This window comes from Rhinolophus ferrumequinum, chromosome 7 (genome assembly GCF_004115265.2).
Source record: "Rhinolophus ferrumequinum isolate MPI-CBG mRhiFer1 chromosome 7, mRhiFer1_v1.p, whole genome shotgun sequence".
NCBI lineage: Eukaryota > Metazoa > Chordata > Mammalia > Chiroptera > Rhinolophidae > Rhinolophus > Rhinolophus ferrumequinum.
Window position 1 is genome coordinate 23,324,173 of NC_046290.1, and position 15,109 is coordinate 23,339,281.

General features: G+C 39.6%; 1 protein-coding gene across 4 annotated transcripts in view; it reads left to right on the top strand.

The window, feature by feature from the left end:
- The first annotated feature begins 317 nt into the window (after nucleotides 1–317).
- The window catches only part of SPEF2 (sperm flagellar 2), a 164,581-nt gene continuing 149,789 nt past the window's right edge, over nucleotides 318–15,109 (top strand). For all 4 annotated transcript variants that reach the window (XM_033111285.1, XM_033111286.1, XM_033111283.1 and 1 more), the window contains exons 1-2: nucleotides 318–410; nucleotides 13,175–13,277. In XM_033111285.1, coding sequence (XP_032967176.1) covers nucleotides 353–410; nucleotides 13,175–13,277 — 161 coding nt within the window. In that variant the 5' untranslated portion in view covers nucleotides 318–352. The remainder of the gene's footprint in view (nucleotides 411–13,174; nucleotides 13,278–15,109) is intronic.

Here is a 15,109-nt window from a genome sequence, read left to right on the forward strand (position 1 = left end):
AAAAATTCCCCTTCAATCAAGACTCTTTCTTTTTCTTTCTGCTCATCCCAGACCCCTTGCCCAGTCCATAATTTTCCCGGCCTCGCCCCTTCCTCACACCCACTCTTCCCTACCTGTGGGCCCCTTACAGGCTCCGACCCCCACCTTGCACACATTCCAGTCACACCCGCCAGCAGGTGGCAGGCCACGATTTTCTGTCCTCCGCTCCAGGCTCTGGCGCCTTCTTTTCTTAGCCTTTCCCTTAGCTTCGGCCTGGACACGCTTCCTTAGCAACGGGTTGCCCTTGGCAACAGGAAGACGCGAACTGGTGGGCTTGGTTTCCCTGCTTGTTGTGGCAGGCTCAGGCCGAACCATGTCGGAGATCCTGTGTCAGTGGCTCAACCAAGAGTTGAAGGTGTCCCAGACCGTGAGTGAGTGACACAACCTGGGGATAGTGGTTAGGGGCGAGCGGGAAGCGGAGCCTTGGGCGCGACGGGCTAAAGGAAGGTGGTGGGAATGGCACGAGCTGCGCAGGTGGGGCGCTTCAGGGGCCCAGCAGCGCCCCAGGCCCGTCCAGCGGCTCCCCTCCCAGTCACTCCAGCCACCGCAGGGCTTCTCCCATCCTCATTCTGCCACTCCCGGTGGGTCCAACCCTGCAGTTTCTGACCTGTGTGGTTCTAAGCAATCAGAGGGCTTAGAGAGGGCTCCCTTGCTCCTGTGGAGAGAGGAATTTGCTGGACTCTACAGTCTGGCCCTGACATCGCCCTTTTCACATTCTCAGAAGCATGGTGTGCTGGCAAGCCAATGAAATATGAAGCCTTAAAGCCAGCTACCGCACTACTACCTAGATATGTTCTCCTGGACAAGTTACAGTGCCTTCTCTGAGTACGTTTCCTCCAGAATAAAATAGATCCAAACATACTTTCCATACTTAACTGCCAGCAGAAGAGGGTGCGTGTGAAATGAGTTACTGCAGAATATGTTAACATTTACAAATTTTAGCAGTTTTAGCTCAAAATTTACAAACATTAGCTATTTCTGACTACTGTTTACTCTTGCCCAAAGCTGACTTTATTCACTAACTTGGTTTTATCCCAAACATGAAGTTGCCACCCAAAGTCTCTAAATCTCACAACCACAGAGGTAATTTTACATGCCGTCAACTTCTGTGACAATCAAGTAATTCCAGCACAGCACTGTACTTCATCTCAACTTCTTTCTGTTGTTTCTTCAACAGGAGTTTGTTTTTCAGATGGGATGGGTTTTGCTCAAGGCAAGAGGTTTTCAGCCCAAATCATTTCAGTCTGTTTTCCCAGAAGCATCCTTGCATAATACCAGCTTGCTAGCACAGGGGCAGTTGTGCCAACCCAACCTCAGATTATCCACAGCATTTACTAGATCAGTAGTGTTTCTGAAATGGTGACGAAGTGTTTATTATCCCTTCAAAACACCTCCAGCTGCATTTCTTGAGGCATAAGCAAAACCACCACCCACACACTCCCTGGCAATTGCAATCAGTTCTTTCCCAGGGTTCTGTGATCATTCCATTGTGTCTCTGTTTCTCTACCAAAATACATGGATGCTGACCTCAGGACTATGTTTAGCATTTTTCTTTTCTTATTCCTTTCTCACCATAGGAGCCAAATGCAATATCCTGACCTAAAGTTATACTCTTCCAATGAAAAGCAATTACAGATTACTGAGTTCAATTTGGATCATTTACTTGTTTAGTAATAAACCACACCCTTTACTCAAGAGCCCAGTCTATGGCATATTGAAACACTTTTGAGAAAAGTAAATTAAATTAATGAGAAACATAAAGACAGTAATATGACATTATAATTGTAATTAGTTTTTGAAATTTTGTCTATGAGAGGAGCAGGAGAACTTAAAAAGAATGGAGACTTTTTAAGTAAGAGTTTTAACAATATAAGCTATAAATGGAAAATTCCCACTGTCTGCTTTCCTGAAGTGTAAATGTGGAAGCTGTTAGCAGAAACAGCTACAGTATTCTGGATCCCATTCGCTAAAAATACAGATTTATTTCTTGGTTCCAACTGCTTAGAGAAGTCTAGACAGTCCCCAAGGTAACCAGATTCCATATTGTAAAAGACTGTTCAGACTATAGGAAAAACACTTCACTAGCTTTGGAAACAAGATAGGATCTATGCCCCCAAGGAAACACATTGCCAGTTGATGGTTCCCAGCATTAGAAAAGCTGTTAGTTCTGTGGTTCTGTGGTTTACAATGGCAGACTTTGAAAAGTTTATAGAAACTATCATGGAAGGACTCTAAGTGGGTGCATTCTCTGGGGAAAGTAATTTGGCAACTTCTGGTTTTTTTTTCTTTTATTTATTTTTGTTTGTTTCTCGTATATGTTTAATTTGGCAAATTCTGGATAAGGGTTCTGTTAAGAGCAAGGACTTGGAGGCCAGACTGCCTGGGTTGAAATCACTTATCTACCACTTACTAACTTGTGAGCTACAGCAAGTTATTTACCTAAATGTCATCATATTCAAACAAAAGTAATAATAATACCTCATTTATTACATGAGATAATAAATGTAAAGCATTTAGAATAGTACTTGGGATATAATAAATGCTTAATCTCACTTTTCAGAAACTATCATACAAAAATAAAATCACCGATATGTAAGGATATTTGAAATGAGGATGGTTATTGCTACATGGATTGTGGGGGCAAAAAGGAAAAATTGGAAATAATCTGAATATTCTGCAGTAGTGTAATACTTGGGTAAATGGAGCTGTAGTCATGCTATGAATTGTTATGCAGTTATTAGAAAAGATGAGTTTTTTTTAATAACTTTTAACCTAAAGAATATTCGTGTATTTTTGTCAAGAAAAAAGCAAAAGTTATAGCTTATTATGAATAGTATAATTCCATTTTTATGCCAACTAAGAAATAAACAGATGCATACACGTACATATATATGTTTGTATGAGCATAGAAAAATGTGTGGAGAGACATATACTAGACTATTGACACATACGTGAAGCTTCTTATCGTGGTTTTGTGTAAGTATAGATAAAAGTGTGGAAGGATATAAACCAGTGTATTGGTGTCAGTTACTCTGGAGAAGGAGAAGATAGTGGCTTTTCTTTATACATCTGTGTCATTTGGCTTGTTGATTGTATTGCCTTCATAATTTGAAAGGAAAATTCAATATAGCATTACGAACAAAAAAACAAAAAACATCAAACTTCACATGACAAAATAGGAGAAAACGAGGTTTAACACTTTAGTTGAACTATAGTAAGAATCTTATAAATAAGTATTATGGGGGTGTGTAGTGCAGGGGATCCTGCCGACTTCGCCATGTGTCGTGCGGGGCGTCCGGCGGGGTCTCTGGTCCCGCTCCCCAAACAAGAACGCAGGATATGGTGAGGCCAAAAAGGAACACCCACGGAGCCATAGGTAGGGGAGTCATACCACTATACTCTCGCTGGCGGCTGGGTTGGAGACACAGGAACAAGGAGCAACACAATTCCCAACCCTCACTGTGCCGCTTGCAGACTCAGCCACCATCTTCTTGCTAGCTCCCCTTTTCTCTCTTTTCTTCTCTGCTAGCCTCTTCTCCTAACCTAGCCACGGCAGTTATATTCATGGCTAATGGCTCACTGGTTACAGCTGACGGCCAACTAGCCACAGCTGATGGCCATTTGATCACAGTCGATGGCCATTTACTACCTGAGCCAGCACCTTTCTATGTGAGGCCGAGAGCCTGGAAACTGCTTTTTGGGGCTCTGTCCCCACACTCCACCCCTACAGGCTCTCGCCTCACAATCTACGCGACAAGCGTCTTCCGCGAGGGGCCCTGTGCGAGGAACCTGGAGGTGAATGCTATTTCCTGGACACAGCCAAGCTCTCTGGTCACAGTCAGGGTTTCTCAGGGCACCACCAGTACTCCTGGGCACAGCCAGACTTCCTGGACTTCTTAGGGTACCACTAGTCTCCCCGGGCACAGCCAGGGTTTCTCAGGGCACCACCAGTACTCCTGGGCACAGCCAGACTTCCTGGACTTCTTAGGGTACCACTAGTCTCCCCGGGCACAGCCAGGGTTTCTCAGGGCACCACCAGTACTTCTGGGCACAGCCAGACTTCCTGGACTCAGCCAGGGCTCTCAGGGCACTGCCACTCTCTCTGGGCCTCTCAGGGTATCGTGCTGGAACAACAGTGGCTCACAGTCAAGGTGCTTACATATTCTTGATGGCGGCCGGTCAAGACACAAAAGCAAATATCCGCCAGTTCCATTACATGGTGGTATGTTCCCAAACAGTCAAGTGGTCAATTAAATTAGGGATGGAAGGCAATTCCCCATAGTCCATAGTCATTTGCCAGGGCTGTCCTGGGGGTGAGGGACGACCTTGACCTCACCCTCATCTCCCAAGGAAGACTCAGCAAGCCTTTCCTCCTGGGACTACAAGTCCTGCATCTGGGCTGCCTCAGCAAGCACTTCCCAGCCCACAGGGCCGCAACAACCTTCGCTTTCTCCGGCCTCTGCTGGTTGGGGAACTGTCCACGTCTTCCCACCCCTCCACGGGGGTCCAGCTCTCAGGCAGCTGCTCCTCCTGGTCTTCCTGCAACTGAGTGTTCATATGCACAAACTGCTCCACTGCCCTTCGGAGGGCTTTGACCGACACAATACTCTGCTCGCTGCGCCATGTGTCATGCAGGGATCCTGCCGACTATGCCATGTGTTGTGCGGGGCGGCAGGCAGGGTCTCTGGTCCCACTCCCCACATAAGAATGCAGGACATGGTGAGGCCGAAAAGGAACACCCACGGAGCCATAGGTAGGGGAGTCATACCACTATACTCTCGCTGGCGGCTGGGTTGGAGACACAGGAACAAGGAGCAACACAATTCCCAACCCTCACTGCGCCGCTTGCAGACTCAGCCACCATCTTCTTGCTAGCTCCCCTTTTCTCTCTTTTCTTCTCTGCTAGCCTCTTCTCCTAGCCTAGCCACGGCAGTTATATTCATGGCTAATGGCTCACTGGTTACAGCTGACGGCCAACTAGCCACAGCTGATGGCCATTTGATCACAGTCGATGGCCATTTACTACCTGAGCCAGCACCTTTCTATGTGAGGCCGAGAGCCTGGAAACTGCTTTTTGGGGCTCTGTCCCCACAGGGTGACATAGTTATTTTCTCAAACGAAGTTTATAAAGGAAAGAATAATAATAATAAAAGTTACCTCTTATTGAGCACTTAGGCACTTACACAGACCCTGTGCTAAGCCCTTTACTTAGGTTTTCTTATTTAATCCTAAAACAAAACAAAAACAAATAAGAAATCCCTAAGAGGCATTGTCCCACATGTACAGGTGACTAAAAGGGGTTGGGGAGAGCTTGGTGGTTTGTTCACGGTCACACAGCTAGAAGTTAGATCTTTAACCTGTGCTCTTGGGCACTATAGTGTTATACTAGAATTTATACTTAGAGAATATACTTTTTTAAATTCAGCTCTTCCAATTGTATTCATGCGAGCTCCTTTTATAAGGATTATTGTTCAATTTGAAGTCACAAGAAGTACAGAAATTCAACCACCGAGGCATGTTATAACTTTACAGGACATAAACTAACTCCTAAATGATTAAGTGCCAAAGGTGCATTTATTAATGTTTGTTTAGAAGTGATTCCATCTCTATGTTATTTGCCGGAACAAAGAAAACAGGATGAGAATGCTAAGGGAGTGCATTTGCTGCCTTGATGAGGCTGATTGGTTCAGTCATTGGAGAGGCAGCTAAAGCCAATTGATTTCTGGATAATTCTGCAAAGCAGAAGTCAATTGGGATAAAGCATATTACATTGAATTTTGTGTTGCCTGGATTACCCTGAATATCAGCAGTAGAGCAAATGAATGCCAATGATCAGTTGAAAATAATCTCCTTCCACTTAATGGAAGGAGGTTTCTAGAGTCACCAGAGACTTGATTAGTCTCAATGTATGAAGACTCAAATCTATGCTACCAAAGTTAAGGATCTTCAGTTAGCTAATTAACCAGACCATTGCCGCTGGAAAATAATGCTTTGATGTATATGTTAATGAGACGGCTTAGAATGCAAAAAGTTACTCCACACAAAATGACATCTGAAATTCAAGCAATTATTTTTGCAATGAAAAATAGTACCTTAATGTCACTAAAAGATTTGTTGTAAAATTCATTAAGAACTCTGTTATTTTCAAGAATAAGTATTGCCTCTGTTTTATAAAACTTATGAATTCACCATAAGAGGAAACTAGCCTCAGAATATCTTCATAAATTACTGAACATTCTCCATAAATGAGTAGAAAGAAGCCTTCTAAATCCATGTACTGTACCAATCAGATTCTTTGCAAAGATGGATGTACAGGATGGTCCATGTTCTTTTGGATTCTGGGTGTGGCTGTGTTGGAAATTGTGTAGTATTCACAGTAGAAATAATAATCTCTAGGTCCCAATTTTATACACTGAAAGGTAAGAATAAGAATTGCTATATATTTGGGAGGGTATTAAATGAGATTGCAAATGGAAAATATATACCACAGTGCCTGACGTCTACTATATCAAGATACTCAGTAAATATTATTTTAACTACTTGTCTTTGTTTCATTTTAGAATAATGTCTAGTAGAGTGCCTGTCATATAATGGGCACTTAGTAAATAATTGTTTATTACATGAAAGTCTATGAGTGAGGCAAAAGGAAAGTATTGTTTAGGCTGAACCTTATGTATTTGTTCATCTTGAGAAGGTCGTGCTGGATACTTTGATTTTCAGCTTTGTGATTTCAGAAGCTGTTTTATTACTTTAAGCAAGTTCTTAGGAATCATTTCATACTAACTGAAATTACATTTTGCTGATTTTACAAACCAGGGTACCAATTCATCATGAGGAAAAGGATAGCAGAATAACCTACACTGGCAATTGAACACTATACACCATCTTAATGGGCTGGTCCACTCAAGAGAAGATCAAATTTATAAATCATATTGCTCATTGACAATTAGAAATTAGACATTTTAAAATAACTCTCAAATCAAGCTAATATTTGATGTATTTTAGTTATCTGCTCTAGAGATATTATATCTACATAGCTGTGACAGGTTAGATTAGATTAGATTAGATTAGATTAGATTAGATTAGATTAGATTAGATTAGATTCTATAAGATTCCTTCCTCCTTCTCCTCTTCCAGCAATTCCTGGATAAACCATACTGTTTGATGATATTTTCCAGTGTTACTACTAGTACAAAAGCTTCTGATATTACAATATTTGTGTATTTTTCTTTTGTTACAGCAAATCTCTATTCTGAATAATGTTAATCAACACATCCAGAGATTATAGTTTACATGATGTATAAAATATTTAAATAGATGAATTATGAATTTTAACAGATCGTCTATGTTCCTTGTTAATTTTTTTTGTATAAGTGGGTTTCGATAGGTGACTAATTTTGTTCTATTATATTAATTCTTAGTAGTTTTTGTTTTAGAGAGTGATCTTTTCTATTATTTATCCCAAATTTCAGGGGCATTCTTTATTTGGGTCCCCGTGTGCATTAACTATATTTCATTGATTAGGTCTTATGTTAAGACCTTTTCAAAAGTATCAAATTTTATTTTAAAAATAGAGATATTAAAATATTCTATCAAGTCTTTATTTATATGCATTTTGTAATATATTGTGGTGAGCTGTGACCTTACCATATCATTGAATCGTATAGCTTTTGATTTGAAAAAGGATCTTGACATCTATTTCTTCTTTGGCATATGAGGGCATTAAATCAGATATTAGATTGGTGCAAATGTAATTGCGGTTTAAAAGGTTAAAAATAATTGCAAAAACCGCAATTACTTTTGCACCAACCTAATAGATTTAGAGATTTATTTAGCCCTACTTGTACAGCTAGGTACAAGCTAGGTAGTACCCTACTTGTACAGCTAGGTAGTACAAGTTAGCAGTAGATTCTGGGTCTGCTGACTTTTAATTCATTCCTCTTTTAACTTGGCGTCATTAAACCACACATTTCCTCATACTTCATCCCTCAAGGTCATTAGGAAATATATTGGTTCTCATGTAATATAACAGATTTTGATATTTTCTGGCCAGCTCAGCAGAATTTTCCTTGATTAAAACTTGGCTTCCATTGACTAGAAATTGAGACAGAAAATCTAAGAGCAGAAGGCTGTTGTGTAAATCAGTGTCAAAATTTTAAAATATGAAGTCCTAAGAAAAGAATGTCATCCAAATTTTAAACCATTAAAGAAGGTTACAATAATACAGAGATTGTGTTTCAAATAGTAGAGCTTGAGAATTTTGATAAAGTAAGTCTTCAAAGGAGATTGGTCATCCTATTCTTATACTGGAGGAAAAGAAATTGTCAATGTGCTCCAGCCAAAGGCCACAGGATACACCTGTAGTTGAACAAAGTTGGGTTTATTGACTTGTTGCCGACAGTAGAGAACACACACCATGGGGAATGGAGGGTGTTGTTTGAGGAGGGTTCAAGGAAGCAGAGCTTTGCTCTGAGTTGGATCTTATCAAGAAGCAAAGGCATCTCTATGATTGGGTATCTTAATACATCTTATCCAGGAAGTGGGGAGAATAAAGCAAGGCAAAGCCTTGCAACCACCCAGTAGTGGCCAGAATCGGGAGATGTTTAGTCACTTCTGTGTTTTGGACACTACTGTTTTTGTCTGAGCACAAGCGTGGTTACAGAAGGATTTTTTTTTTTTTTGGTCTGGCTCTATGAGGGTCAAAGAGTGGCCTTGTCTGGTGTTGGCGTGCTGTGAATTGATTTTGTTGAGCAGGAGAAGGCCACGGCCTACCCCTGAGTCCTGGCCCAGCTCCTAGAAAGATCAAGGCCTGATGGAGCCCAGCCAGTTCCCAGGCATCAGCAGCTGTTTTTTTCTCTCTCAAATGCAAGTGAATTTGCTTGGCATTTTAAATGTGGTTGACAATGCAGGTTAGACCTTTGCTCTTCTCGTAAAGAAGGGTGAAAGCCATAGAATGGACAGGTCTACCCCCTCTTTTCTACAATTCCAAAATCCAAATGTTTCTTTTTTCATTTGCTGGTAAAACTTGGCCAGAAATGCTATGATGCTATGTTTAGTCTTTATTTCTCCCACTGAAATGGGCTATAGAAATCAACTGTGTTTGGTTATATGTGTTTCTGGTGGGAGTGTTATAGCTTATCTGGCCCTAAGGGTGGGCCTGTATCTGAATTTAAGGACAGTGTCAAATATTTACTCTCTGAGCATTGGATTACCTTTTAAATAATAATGTTTGTACTGTATTGAGCCATTGATGATGTATTATTGAGCTTATGAATTGTCTAATTAATATGACCTGTTGTCTTAAATTAGGCAGTAATAAGAACAATAAAAATTGTCACTGAGCCCTTAAAGTATGCCAGGAATGATGCTAAGTACTTTGCATGCATTATCTCATTTAATTCTAAACCAATTCTCATGAGGTAAAACTCATCTCTTTCCCTCTTTTAAAGATGAGCAACTATTATAGGCTATTATAGCTGCCCAAAATTCAGTGGTGTTTAAATGAGCAAGGAGTCAAACCTAAAGACTCCTTCTCCAGAGTCTGTGCTCTCCTCGTTACCATTTTGGAATGTAGAAGGCGTATCTCCTTTATAAGGTGTGATCAAAAGATACGGTGAGCGTTTAAATATAAATAAAATTATTTCAGTAAAAGACACATTGCCATTAATCCCCCTCAAAATACTCTCCCTCACTTTAAATACACTTATCCCATCATTTCTTGCCACTTTCTAAAGCAGTTCTGGAAGTCCTCTTTCGTGAGTGTCTTTACTTCCTCCTTCATCATGGCAATTCTCCATGTCACACGTCACTTCTGGTACAGCAATTTCTGTCAAAACATTATGGTGTGTCCTCATCCACCTTATTCACTGGATCTACTGTGTGACTTCTGGCTCCCCAAAGTCAAAAGGACCATGAAAGGTAAATGTTTTGAATCGATTCAGGACATCGAGGTAGCCACAACAGCGCAACTAAAGACACTCATGAAAGAGGACTTCCAGAACTGCTTCATAAAGTGGCAAGAATAGTGGGATAAGTGTGTTTGAAGTGAAGGAGGAGTATTTTAAGGGGATTAATGGTAATGTGTATTTTACTGTAATAATTTTTTTTTAATTTAAATATTCAACATATTTTTTGATCACATCTTGTATGTGCTTTCTCCAGCTTGCTCAGGGCCATTTCACCCACTGTCCCTGCCTAATATAGACCTTTCATAAAGGCCCACATCAAAGATTTCAGCAAAGGAAACCTTAGTGATGGGGATCGGGAGATGGGAGGCACGGTTGAGTTGTTGCTGACCAACCTTATCCTGGATGTAATCATTTTTGAGCTCAGCCTGAGATCATCACTGGACTCCCATGGTTTATTTATTCCTCAGATTCTTCATTGTTCCTTGTGTCAGAGCAAACCTACTTCTTCTTTCCCATAGGAAATTCCAGTTGGTAGTACAAACTATCTTACAGAGGTGGCCGTCGTGAAAGTAGTCATGGTATTCAGGAATATTTAGTGAGGAGAAAAATGTGATAAACCTAGGAGAAAACAAATAAGCTTTTGTTTGCTTTTTCTGTTTTCCTTACTGTTTCTCTTCTCCCAACTCTCTCCCTTTCTTTCTTCGACTTCTTACCTGCCTCCTCATACTTTTTAATCTATATGTTTCTAGCTTATATATCTTACTTTATCTTTTTCTTGCTATGTCTAATTTCTTACATGTATTCTTTTTCTTCTCTTTTATTTGTACATGTTTTCCTTTTGTTGCTTTGTTCTCTTTCAGCCATGTAGCACACAGTAAATCTGAAGTGTCTTGTGCATTCAAAAGTGCAGATAGATGTTTTTGTACTTGGTTATTTGTAGTAAATTATTTGACAATGAAATAATAAGTGTTTACCTGTTCTTCTTTAGCTTTTATATCTATAATTGCCTCTATTTTATCCATATCTGAATTGCCTTATTAATACAACATGCCAATTCAAAGGAAGTCGGTTATGATTTTATTTTTCTAGTGACCTTTTTGTAGCAAACGGTTTACGACAGACTGTTTGCCTGCTATATTGAGAGTGATGGAATAGGATATACCGTGTTACCCCCAAAATAAGACCGGGTCTTATATTAAGTTTTGCTCCAAAAGACTCATTAGGGCTTATGTTCAGGGGATGTCATCCCGAAAAATCATTGTAGGGCTTATTTTCTGGTTAGGTCTTATTTTCGGGGAAACACGGTAGTAGTTATTCCCCAGTTATTCAAGAGCTAGACTTCATGCATTCAGTCAACATGAACAACAGGCACAGTGCAAAATCCAGAGGCAGTGGGAAAGGGACTGAGACTACCTGAATACAGCATAGCTACTGAATGCAAAGCTATAGTCTCTAGACTATTAATAGAAATTCATAGTCTTGACAACGGCTACTTAAAAACTAAGAGAAGAATAGGGATGGGCAAGGGAAGAGAGAAGGGGAGAAAAAGAGAAAAAAGGATGGCACAGGAAGAAGAGGTGCAAGGGCCATCCAGAACAGCCTAGATGGCACATGAAGACAGTGGTGGCAGCTGAGACCAGGGAACAGCATTGGTGGCCAGCAGTGGCAGGTCTTTGAGGGAAGGAGAATGCAGCAGTGACTCAGAAGGAGGAGATGGGACATCTCTACCCTTTAAAGGCAGAAGACATTTGGATCTCAGTTGCTTCAAAGACGATTACTGTATGATGCCAGAAGGCAGAGTCAATAGATTCTGACGCTAGACAGCTCAGGAGCTCACCCTGAGTAAATAGAATCCGTAGGGATAGTTGACATCTTTTTTTAACTACTCTGTTATACTGATTCAATGTAAGAATTGGGGTATTATTAAGAGTATAAAATATTTTGAGAACAAATACTAGAAAAGCTTTTGGCAAAACTGTGGGCTGGTGTCAGAAATTCAAGAGTCTTATTCCTATGATAGTGTGTAATCCAATGAGCAAGGTCTCTGCGCAGTGGCCGTTATGGAGCAACTCACTTCACCACCCCTGCAACCACGCGCCAAGCATCAGTTCTGCAACTCCAACATTTCTTCCTATTCAACTGGCCACCTTATTATTAGTCAAATAGATAATAGAGGACAATCTGGTACGAATGCATTTGTGAGAACTGCAGTGATATACAGTATTTTGACTGCTGTTGTCTAAAGGATCCTGATAGAAACATGTTGAGGATTTTGAAATCGTTTGAGAGCTGGCTTTGTTCTATGATAGTATAATTTATTTTATGTATCAATTTTATGTCTCATCCTTGAAAACCAGACAACCCTATATCCTTCACTTCATTAAAAAAACAAAATACAAGTGACCCCAAACTAAGAACATTTTCAAAGAAAGCAAATTCTATTTAACACTTTTTTTTTAATGCCCTTATCATTAGGTGCCTCCTATGAGGCAGGTGTGGTACCAAAGAATTTTCATACATGACCTCTAATCTTTAAAATAGCTCTCCAAGTAGATATAGATACGTCCCATATGTTCTAGAGATAAGAAACTCAGGAGCCAAGATTCCAACATGGATGTCTCTGGCTGCATAGGCTGTTTCCGTCTGGACTGTCTTCATTATTGCACAGAACATCTGGACCCGAGTAACTCCCTTGAACCACCTAGGCACATCTTGACTATATTTAGTAGGCTTTATTTAAGAAGGTGCAGATGATTTTTTGTAAAATTTCCATTGTAAAAAGATTAACATTGAGTCTTAATTAATGTTTAAAAAAGTTAGATTGTACCTGACTTGGCCAGAATACTATGCTATCATCATCTATAGGTTGTATTGCTAACTAAGGTATCAGAGTGTAACTTTACAAAATATATTGAAGGTTTATTTTTAAATCTAAGGTTACACCTTTTATTGGTTTTATTTTAATTTGATCAGATTTGTCTTTTCTTTCAAAATTTCATGTGTCATCAAGAATTGATATATATTTATACAGGAATCTTTAGAAGATGTCTACTGTTAAACTTCAATCTTTTTACTTGGTTATTAAAAGATATTTCTAGAAGTATTTTCATGGCATTTTGCATTCAAGTTAAATTATGGAGTTTTACTCTATAAATACATAATGAAGATATGTAAGTTCTAGGTGCAAAATGATATTTACTTTTGAATCTCTATGTTTGAAAATTCAGGTCCCAAATCCTTTGCAAAGGCATTTTCCAGTGGCTATCTAATTGGAGAAGTTCTGCACAAGTTTGAACTTCAGGATGATTTTTCAGAATTTTCAAAAAAGAGGTAAGTGAGATTATTCCTCACTTTAAAATAAGTCAATTCCTTTGGCATTTGGATGGTTTTAGCCTCCAAAATTAACTTTTATGAATCATCAATCTCAATATCCCCTTTAAACCTAAACCAGCCAAGAATTCCTTTGGTTTGGAAATTGTTGCTTCCTCCTGTGTCCATTTCCCAGGAGTACAAAGCACAGAAAGGTATATGGTTGCAGCAAGACCTCATCCTTAGAAGGGACTCCCTTTAATCTCTTCTATACTCCTGCAATTTTAGGTCAGATTACTACTTATTTTGTTAATTGGTTCTGCTTTCTTTTAAGAGAAGAAGTGAAACAGCATACAGCCAATTAGTGTTTTTCTTTGTGTTTTAAAAATATAAAATAGAACTTAGCTAATAGTAAAATAATAATAATAATAATAATAATAATAATAATAATAATATTTTTTGTTTTTAGCAGCTATATTGAGATATAATTTATATACCATCATTCACCATTTTAAAGCATACAATTCAGTGGTTTTAAGTATATTTACATATTTAGTGTGGTTCACAACTATCTACACACCCAGCCTCTGGTGCCACGGACATTCTGTCTCTATGGATTTGCCTGTTCTATAATTTTGTGCCCATGGCATGTGGCATTTTGTGACTGGCTTCTTCCACTTAGGATGTTTTCAAGGTTCATCTGTGTTGTAGCACGGATAAGTACTTCTTCATTTCTATTTATTTGCTGAATAATGTCAGTTGGATATACCACATTTTGCTTATGAATTTATCAATTGATGGATATGAGTTTTTTCCACTTTTTGGCTATTATGAATAATGCTTTCATGAACATTGTGTTTTTACGTGGACATGCTTTCATTTCTCCTGGGTATATAGCTAGGAGTGGAATTGCTGGGTTGTGTGGTCCGTGTTTACATTTTGAGGAACATCCCAACTGCTTTTCAAAGTGCCTGCATCATTTACATTTATACTAGTGATGTGTGAAGGATTCGGTTTCCTCAGTCCTCGTCAACAACTGTGGTCGCCTGCCTTTCTGATTACAGCCATCCTGGTATCTCATGTGATTCCGATTTGCATTTCCCTAGTGACTAATCATGTCGAGCATCTTTCCATGTGCTTGTTAGTCAATTTGTATAGTTTTGTTGTGAAATGTTATTCAAATCTCTTGCCCGTTTTCTTTTAAATTTCATTTCTTTAAAGCAGTGTTAGATTCACAACAAAATTGAGAGAATGATACAGAGAGCTCCCATTAACCTCCTGCCCCCCATATTTATAGCCTCCTCCATTCCCAGTGTCCCCCACCAGAGGGTACATCCGTTATGATTGGTGAACCTATACTGACACATCATCATCACTCAAAGTAAATAGTTCACATGAGGGTTCACTCTTGCTGTTGTACATTCTATGGGTTTGGACAAACGTGTAATGACATGACTCCACCGTTGCAGTATCCTACAGAGTATTTTCACTGCCCTCAAATCGTCTGTGCTCTGACAATTCATCCCTTCCTCCCCGCAACCCCTGGCAACCACTGATATTCCTACTGTCTCCATAGTTTTGCCTTTTCTAGAATGTCATATACTTGGAATCAGATAGTATTCAGCCTTTTGAGATTGGCTTCTTTCACTTAGTAATATGTATTTAAGGTCCCTCCAGGTTTTTTCATGGCTTGTTATCTCCTTTCTTCTCAGTGATGAATAATACTCCATTATCTGGAGGTACCACAGTTTCCTTATTTATTATTCACTTACTGAAGGACACCTTGGTTGCTTTCAAATTCTGACAATATGAGTAAAGCTGCTATAAACATCCCTGGACAGGTTTTTTGTGTG